The sequence below is a fragment of the Daktulosphaira vitifoliae genome, unplaced genomic scaffold (genome assembly GCF_025091365.1).
Source record: "Daktulosphaira vitifoliae isolate Bord-2020 unplaced genomic scaffold, ASM2509136v1 Scaffold_472, whole genome shotgun sequence".
In the NCBI taxonomy this organism is placed as follows: Eukaryota; Metazoa; Arthropoda; class Insecta; order Hemiptera; family Phylloxeridae; genus Daktulosphaira; species Daktulosphaira vitifoliae.
This window is the reverse complement of record NW_026100037.1, coordinates 1-9,542: the sequence shown is the minus strand read 5'-3', so window position 1 is coordinate 9,542 and position 9,542 is coordinate 1. Positions and strand designations below refer to the sequence as shown.

At 28.0% G+C, this 9,542-nt stretch overlaps 2 protein-coding genes across 3 annotated transcripts; both read left to right on the top strand.

Annotated features, from left to right (window-relative positions):
• The first annotated feature begins 17 nt into the window (after positions 1 to 17).
• On the top strand, positions 18 to 5,414 carry LOC126909506 (cytochrome P450 4V2-like). Its single transcript, XM_050691940.1, has 4 exons — positions 18 to 70; positions 3,907 to 4,156; positions 4,232 to 4,523; positions 5,224 to 5,414. The coding sequence occupies exons 1-4, from the start codon at positions 18 to 20 to the stop codon at positions 5,232 to 5,234; spliced, it is 606 nt and encodes a 201-aa protein (XP_050547897.1). The 3' UTR covers positions 5,235 to 5,414.
• A 24-nt stretch (positions 5,415 to 5,438) lies between these two features.
• LOC126909505 (uncharacterized) lies at positions 5,439 to 8,658 on the top strand. Of its 2 annotated transcripts, XM_050691939.1 has the most exons (3): positions 5,439 to 5,689; positions 6,514 to 6,663; positions 7,968 to 8,658. In XM_050691939.1, exons 1-3 carry the CDS (start codon positions 5,490 to 5,492, stop codon positions 7,972 to 7,974), a joined length of 357 nt encoding a protein of 118 aa, XP_050547896.1. In that variant the 5' UTR covers positions 5,439 to 5,489; the 3' UTR covers positions 7,975 to 8,658. The 2 variants fall into 2 exon arrangements, with proteins under 2 accessions (XP_050547896.1, XP_050547895.1); XM_050691938.1 differs by having other exon boundaries at positions 6,514 to 8,658.
• Positions 8,659 to 9,542: the final 884 nt, after the last annotated feature.

Genomic DNA, 9,542 nt, shown 5'->3' with positions numbered 1-9,542 from the left:
TTTTACAAGAATCTATAATGGGCCAAGGAATATTTTCAATTGATAATATAAATCAATGGAAAAGTAATAGGTAAGCAAAATTTGAAATAATTCAAGTAACAATTTTTTTTTTAATTTAGATTTATAATGTATTTTTTTTAAAAAACTCTTAAAAAAATATATGCCTTTATTGAATTTACATTTATTAAAAGATAATATGTTATATAATCTTTATAAAATAATGAAAACAATATCGGAAGCATAGCAGTACTAAGTGATTCTTAAAGCAACTGCAGTGCACGAAATTCAAAAATAATTTTTATTACAATTAATTAACCTGTTTATCCATGAATATATTGTGANTAATTAACCTGTTTATCCATGAATATATTGTGAAAAATATTCTACTTTGATAATTATTTATAAATTGTAAAAACGAATACTCAAAGATAAATCTAACAATAGCTCCCTATAGAAAAATGGACTTCTGAAAAATATGTTCAGGTACTATGATTGCTTGGTCCTACTACACCTTATTTGATAAAGAATAAACCAAAATCTACTGTGACAAAAAATAATGACAAGAGTGGGTTAATTTAATTTAATTTAAAATTGAGCTGCTCAAACTTTTAAGAAATTGTTTAATTTATACCAATTTATTTTATAAATAATCAGACATATAAAAAATCCTTTGAAAATGTATCTTAAATAAGGCTAAAGATACTCAATGAAAAAATATTTAAAACAGATACATCTTAAAAATAATCTTCAAATTTTTAATATATCCAAATTTCTTTTTCATTGACATTTAAATCTGTTGTAGAACTGTTGATCTGACAGTGATTAAAATAACTATCATAAAAATCGCTCCATGCAATTCTGTGTAGATAGTGTTTAATTTGAAAAAAATCTAATGGATTATTCCAAAAGCAATATCAACTCCTATTTCCTTATTTATAATTTAATAATTAATTTTATGATGTATTAGTATAATTCATAAACAAAACATAATACGAGAATTAAATTTAGTATGAAAAAAATATTGAATATTTTATATTTTATATTATAATTTGTGAAATAGCTCCCCGGTAAGTATCTCAACCGGTCTTATATTGGATTTAGATAAGAAAACCATTTATTGGCTTTATTTTTATTTTATTTCTCTTTTTTTGTGTATATAAGACAGCTAGGTTTCCTTCTCATTCCCTTTTCTCCAAGTTATTTTAATCACACAATTGACTGGTGACAGCAGTGAATTCCCACCAGGTTATCATGAATTGTCAATAGCGCAAAATTTATAGAATTCCACTTCGTTTAGTTATTTTAATATTAACAAGTAGATTAACCAGTTGTTATGCAATCTTTATCGCACGCGCGATGTGCCGCCGCTGATACACATTACATTGCAAAGACAGCGATAGACAGATATTGCACACTTCGTATTAACGCATTCGATATAACATTTGGCGGCCGGTTCCCATAAAACCGTTTGTATTATTAATTCTGCCTTTACGATCATAAAGATTACGATCACTGTCTTAGTAATTCCATACCCAAATACAATTCAGTGCTATACTGTAATGTTATAGTATAACACTATAGCAGCAATAACAATAAAAATACAAACGGACGGCATTGTTGACGTTAATACGGGAACGCATAAGCGCATATTCTCGCGATTGTTGATATCGTATTTCCGAATAACAAAAACATACAACAACTTGTATTTTTCAGTTTTTTTAATTAGAATGAAAAACGGTTAGGGACGTACACTATGCTTGGAAGAGCACCGACCAGTTAACCTGACACACAATCACAATTTCTACCACCACCACCACCACGTTAACACACAACAACGCGCAGCGAGAACGACCAGCTCGCTCGTCGCCGATAACGAAATCGGGCGCGATCCTCAAGGTCATTAAAAAAATTAATCGTGCAACCGAGAAAACAAAAGTCCCCGTATCACATGAAAATAGCGCGAGTCGTGTTCCCTAAATTATTTTGAGCACAGGAGGGAGGGAATTCCAGCTGAGACTGCCTACCCGCTTATGGAGATTGATACCGCCGGCGGGCAAACCGTTCATACCCTCTCCGTTCGAACCGCAACTCATCCTAGTTTTGCCAAACATACACGCCCGCGTAAAATTACAACTCCCACCGTGGAACTTGAATTTAACAACGGATTTGTGAAGGCATTACTTGACTCACAAGGTAAAAGTCATATACCACCCCGGCAATAGCCCATAAATACGGAATTGTGCACAAAGGACCCACACACGCGGTTAGACTTACAGACAGCCACACAACACCCACCGCTACTTCTACCGCGAATGTCGCATATCTGACAATTAATTTGACGGCCGTGATTTTGAATAGTTTGAACTGTAACGTACTTCTAGGGAATTATTTTCTGACCGATCAGGAAGTTTCTTGGGATTATGCTGCTTGTACAATTCATATTGGCGCGAAACGAAGTACTATGGCGTGCTGGAAAGCAAGCGTCTCCACAACTTTAATAATATAGATCTGCCAAAATTAGATATAGCAGGCGATCCACGTACGTGCGAATTATTAACATAGATTGTGAAAAACTACGCTGCGGTTTTTAATGACACGGTGGGACGCTCAACGCTCTTCAAACACAAATTACATTAGCACCCAACCGCAAAGCACGTACCGACTCTACACCCACTTTACTACTATTGCTAGCCCAAAAACAAAGGCTGACACCACGACCCTTCCCATAACACATGGAGAAGACATCACCTTAAACAACAATAACAGCACAATAGCGGCAACAACAACATAGCAGTAAAACATGGACAATTGACAAGAAAAACAGAATCAATCTAAAAGCATTAGATTATGGATATGGAGAAAAATGACAAAGACAAAATGGATAGACTAGAAAAGAAATGAGCTAGTGCTAAAAAAAGTACGAAATGAAAGACAGCTGATGAAAGTTATTGAATCAAGAAAAATTAAGTTAAACGGATACATCATCCGACACAATGACTTTATAATCAACATCTTCGAAGGGGAAAAATTGGGAAGAGACCGAGAGAACGCCTAAGGAAACATTATTTTTAACATATCCTACAATAACAAATGGAACTTTTGAACTATAAATCTTTTGTTTCATTGAAGATTTAGCGTTAAACAGAGAGGAGAAAATTAAAGGATAATATACATAATTAAACCCACCTCAGAAGTACAACAAAACGAAAAACACTTAATATGAATATTAAATTGTGTAAAACTATTCTCTAGTAAAGACTTGAGGTGAACAATGGGTGATGCTATTTTTATAACTAGACATTTTCCGGCCGTATTCCTCTTCCCACTCAGATAGAAATATATCAATTAAATTTCTGTACATTTTTAGAATTACTAATTTATTTTTACTGAATGATGACAAAAGAAACAATAAAAGGCTAATTTAATAGTATTTTGAAAATATTTTGTTTAAATTCAAATACTTTATAAAAGTATTTAAAGTATTATTTTAAATACTGAAGCAAAAAAGATTTAAAATACAGTATTTATATACTTGAAAGAAAATACTTGAAATTACCCAACCCCAATTTTATATCTAGTTCAAGACAGTACACCAAAAATTTTAAAAAACCTCAACTTTTTCTAAAAACGAAAATATTAAAAAAATACAAATGTTTAATAGCTGTGATATTACAACGATTAACATAATTTATACCAATTCTTTTGATATTTTAAAATTATTTATTTTAAAAATAATAAAAACAAAAATTTGTTTCTACAAAACTTATGTCATATATTATGACTATAATACAATTTCAAATTGATAGATTATAAAGGTGGTATAAATTAGGTTAAATAAAAAATTTAAAAATATAATTTACTTGATGAAAAAATTAATAATTTAATAAATTAGTAATAAAATTTTAGAAAAATGGTAATCGCAGGATTTAACTATACAATAATGAGATCATTTTTACCGGTTTTTTATGAAGAAGCTTGTGTTCTATTAAAAGTTCTACATATGCAATGTAATCAGAATTCAATAGGATGTGATATAAGTGTACCAATTAGTAACGCAACTATGGAAATGATTGGTAGAAATGCACTTGGTATAAAATTTAATGCACAAAATGGTGTCAAGCATGAATTCATCGAAAATTTGTTTAATACTATGATGGTTGGTAACAATATTTTTTATTTTAAATAATGTAAAATAATTATATTTTCATATAACTTTTATAATCTCAAAAAGGTCTGGGAGTATAGGATAACACATCCCTGGTATTTAAACAAAACTATTTTTCAATTTTCTACACTCAAACATAAACATGATCGTAGTCATAAAATCATTAATGAATTCACGGACAATATAATAAAAAGTAAATTAGCTGAAATTCAAAAAAACAAGGAATGTATAAACAACGACGAAATAGAACAAAAAAAATTATCAACCAAATCCAAAACGTTTATAGAGATTTTATTACAGAATTTCCAAAACATGTCTCATAAACAAATTCGAGATGAAATTATAACTATCATGATTGGTTAGTATAAAAAATACACACAATAATGTGCTTTAAGTCAAATAATTTATCTATTTTCAAATTGAAATTTTATATTTTCAAACAAAAAGCCCCTTGGAATGACTTTTTTGACATTAAATCTTATTAAATACTAATTTTCAATAAATTAGTATTTAATACGAGACATTTTATCAAATCTATCTTTTTTCATCATATAATCGAATGTTTATAATTAATATTATGTTACATGTGTGTGCTGAGTTTTTTTTATATGTTTAATTAATTAAAATTAAAATTCAATTTAAATATGTTCTTTCAACTAAATCTATCCATTCAATCAGGCCCAAATTTAGAGAGGGGTCATTGGGCTCACTTGCCTGGGGTGGCAAATCTTGAAGGGCGGAAAAAATCTTAACAAATATTTGATTTTTTTAAAAATTAATTAATTTTATTTAATTTGAAATTTTTTTTAACAGATCAATTTATTTTTATGAAACATAATTATCTATTTCTAACAAAAATATTACTAAATTATTTTTCAACTTAAAGCGTACACAAAAATATAAATGTAAAAGAAGATATATTAAATCTGTATAACAACATAGACTACAGTTAGTAGGTAGGTATTAGCATTGATTATACATAGTACTATTTATAATCAATGGCACTATAAAAGAAGTAGCCAGCAATTTATTTGATTCGTGTTTTCATCTATTTTTAGCAAAATATTGATATTTTCTTCCTTGAACTGGTTTTGTGGATGTCGTCGGCCGTTAATAGTCGATTAATATGGGTATACTAAGAAAGTTATAATAGAATAATCTGTCTCGTTTATCACAACATTATTATCTAAAAGTGTTACACTAATAATGTGTTGTGTACAGATGACTCATAATGTGATTAGTCGACTACGTGTGACGGACTCAATGTGTTGAGATGTTTTTTTAATTTGTATATTATATTATTTATTTAAACGTGTTAATTAAAATGAGTGACGACAGAAAACGCTTATGTGGTAGTGCTTTTAAAAAAGTGGCTAAATTAAAATTAGTAAAAGAACAAAAATTTATTTCTCAAACTACAAAATTAACTTCATATTTTGGCAATCAACGAACATCAATCTACAATCCGCCAAGTGAGATAGAGACTACATCTGAACAGATTTCAAATCAGTCAAGTGATAAAAAGTAATTTAAAAAATCATATGTTTACTCTTGTATGTTAATTCAGTTTTTTTTATAAATGAACAATTTTATATTTTGTGTAATGAGCTACAAAGTCCTCTTGAAACCTTAGCAAATCAAAATCAATTAATTGATAATTCGTTAAACAGTTATTAAATACGTCTTCTGTTATACCATGGCGTTGTTGACAAAGATTGGGTTTTCCTGGACTAATTTCACAAAAATATGCAGTATTTTCGAGTATTTTTCATATAACAATGTTGACACCTTTTTCGTATTATTCTCTCATTTTTTTCTAATTTCGTGTTTTTTCGGGAAATGTCTCTCAACCCAACCCAACCTAAATTGTTTTCCAAATCAACATCTCTATCAAAACTTTCAGAATCGTCCGCAGGATGAGAATAATTATTTTAAGATAATTATTTTTATTATGCAAGTATATTATTATCTATGGGTGCCCGTAGAAAATTTTTAGGGGGTGGGCATATTAAATCAAACACTAGAAATATATTAAATAAATTTAAAGTGAAGATAATCTACCTTTATTGACTCCATGGTTTTTACTGTATCTATCTTAGATAGATATCAATAAAAATAAATACAATGAGAATCCGATTAAATATAATTTTTAAAACTGTTTTTCCAAAGTCCAGGAGGGGTCAAACGCCTTCTTTTGTCTTCCTCTCTGTGCGCCCATGTTATTATCTGTAATTGTATTGACAACCGTAAATATTTAAAAAATATCTTCATATTTTATTTTACAAAAATATAAATTCCCATAAATTTTCATAAAAATTAATTAAGTTTTCATTTTCATTTTGTTTTAGTTCTGATCCAGCTCTTTGGTCTATTAATGAAGATTTAATTAATTATATATACTTTCATAGTTTTACCCAAGATTTATCAATAATTGACTTTTCTAAATATAAGAGAAGCTATTCTAGAACTGTAAAAGGAATAAAAAAAATGGTCAACAGGTATTGTAAAATTAGTTATTTTCAAAAAACTTTAAAAAATGGAAAGAAATTTCACAGAGAATTTTTAATGTATTCTGAAACTAAAGGATTTCTCTTTTGTTATCCATGTCTTTTATTTTCCTGTAAATCTCCATTTGGTTCGACTGGATTTTCTCTCTGGAAAAAAGTAGTTAAAAAAATAAAGGAACATTTAAATTCTTCAACTCATCCGTCTAATATTTTGAAAATGAAACAACGCGGGTTGACTCTTAATCGCATTGATAGTGGACTTGCTAATCAGATCGAGAGAGAACGACTTTATTGTATTGAAATTTTGAAGAGAGTTGATGCAGTAGTAAAAAAGTTGGCATAAAGACGATTAGTATTTCAAAGGGATACATCAAAAATTGGTTTTAAAAACAATGGCAACTTTTTAATAGCTATTGATATATTGACTTTGACCTTTTTATGGCTAAACATCTCAAACAATATGGAAATTATGATAAAGATTTTACACCTTATTTATCTTGTAATATATATAAAGAGATAATAAAAATTATAACTGAAAAAGTTTTGTCAACAATTATTTAAGAAATAAATGATGCTCATTATTTCTCATTAGTGTTGATTCAACTCCTAATATATCACACATTGATCAATTATCACTATGTATTCTCTATGTTAATAAAGATGGAAGTCTTGTTGAGCGTTTTATGGATAATGTTGAACATAAAGCTGAAAATATGACAGTATTGAAAACTTATAAACTGAATATTGCAAACCTTAGAGGTCAATCATATGATAATGGTAGTAATATGGCAGGTGCATATTCTGGATATGAAACAAGAATAAAAACAGTAAATCCTATGGCAAAATTTGTTCCATGTGCAGCACACTCTTTGAACTCGGTCGGTATGAATTCTGTGAGCTGTTGTACTAAAGCAGTCAAATTTTTCAATTTGCTTCAAAATATGTATAATTTTTTTTCTGCTTCAACACACCGGTGAGAAATTCTGAATGCTTCTGTGAAATCTCTTTCATATACCAGGTGGTCAGCTAGAGAAGACGCCTGTAAATCTTTAAATGAAAATTATAGTTCAATTATGAATGCCTTAGATGTAATTGAATATGATGCAAACCTAATACTCGGTTTGTGGCTAAAGGCATAAAAGAAAAACTGGTTACTTTAGAAATAGGATTTTTATCAATATTTTAGGGTAATATTTTATGAAGGTTCAATACAGTTAGTAAAAAGCTGCAGTGTGTGAATGTTGATTTAGGTATTGTGGTGGAACTGTATAACTCATTAATTACTTATGTAATAGATTTTAGATCTGACAAGACTTATGAACACTTAAAATCTCTAGCAATTAAAAAAAGTAATGTAAAACATTTCAAAAATGACCAAAAACGTTTAAAAAAGAGAAAAACATTCCATGATGAAGGACCAGCTGAAGATATTACTTAGACAAAACCAAAATCTTTTAAAGTTGACACTTATTTTGTCATGTTAGACAAAATTAAAGCTGAATTTGAAAAAAGAAAAGAATCATAGGATCTTCTTCTTGAAAACTAAACATTTTTTTTGAGGTTAACAACTATTTCAGTATCTAATGTATTTAAAAATGTTACAAAACTACAAAAAGAATTTGATATTGATTTAAAACCTTCATTTACAAATGAATGTTTGCATTTTAGAAGACATATAAAAAGCCTTTCTGATGGTATACCGAAGACATTTTACGAGATTTGTATATATGTAAGACAGAAAAACTTAAAAAGCATTTACCCTTATATGGACATAACTTTGAGAATGTTGTTATGTATGTACACTTATAAGCAATTGTTCAACGGAGAGATTATTTTCTACTCTAATCATATCTAAGATCTTGTTCGTCTAAGGATCAACTTAATAGTTTGGCACTTTTGTCAATTGAAGGTAATTTAACATCCAACATAAATTATGATGATATCACTAAAAACTTTTCAAATATAAAAAGTAGAAAAGAATTTTAATTGTTCATTAATTTGTCAACTATTGTTGTGTTAATAAATGACATTTATAAATAATTGTACTTTTATTAAAATTTCTAACCTTTGTACAATTATTCAATGAAAAATTATCAAATGGCTCCATATTTTACTCTAAAAAAAAATGTATGATTAAAAAAAAAGCTAGGGTGCGGCAAAATTAAGTGCTCCAAGTGTCAAAACTCCTAAATGCGGCCTTGCATACAATATGAAACATTATTTCTAGTTTATTAGTTAAATTGTTTTCCTAACTTTTAGTAATTCTAATTTTAAGTTTACATTTTTAATTATTATTTTTTCTTAAAAATATTTAATAATTTAGAAAAAAGCATATCCCTATTAACGTATAATATATAAAAATATTTATACAGAATGAAACATTTATCATAAATCACTTAATTAAACAAAAAATAAAAATATTGAAGATTTTTTTTTTAAATGCATGGTTTTCTTAATTTATCAATTATAAAATATTTTTTATGTTCATCTTTTAAATCTCATAAGAGCATCATATTTTTTCAAATGATAACATACATAATTAACAAGCTTATTAAATTAATAATGATTTAATTTAAAAAAGAACTAGTTGACAACCATTTTTGAATCAATATTTCTGATTTCATTAATATATTATAGTGATAGCTGGAGATGAGACAGGGGTATTATTATTTTTATCACAAGTAATTTTTCGGCTGTACTCTTCTCACTTCAAGGTATACAATTGTCAATAACATCCTAAATACTGGTCCAATAGTTAAGGTCGACAAGTAATTTTCTTAATTAAATCATTATCTATTAATTAAACTTGTTAATTATGAATTTTAACATTTTAAATAATAAATTGACACTATTATTAAGTATAAGGGATA

What these genes read in the sequence shown, in the direction of transcription:
- LOC126909506 (XM_050691940.1), top strand. Translation starts at nt 18, where the DNA reads ATGGGCCAAGGAATATTTTCAATTGATAATATAAATCAATGGAAAAGT. An exon ending in AATCAATGGAAAAGTAATAG is followed by an intron (nt 71 to 3,906) that starts GTAAGCAAAATT and finishes ATAAAATTTTAG; the next exon opens with AAAAATGGTAATCGCAGGAT. An exon ending in ATTTGTTTAATACTATGATG is followed by an intron (nt 4,157 to 4,231) that starts GTTGGTAACAAT and finishes AATCTCAAAAAG; the next exon opens with GTCTGGGAGTATAGGATAAC.
- LOC126909505 (XM_050691938.1), top strand. Translation starts at nt 5,490, where the DNA reads ATGAGTGACGACAGAAAACGCTTATGTGGTAGTGCTTTTAAAAAAGTG. An exon ending in AATCAGTCAAGTGATAAAAA is followed by an intron (nt 5,690 to 6,513) that starts GTAATTTAAAAA and finishes ATTTTGTTTTAG; the next exon opens with TTCTGATCCAGCTCTTTGGT.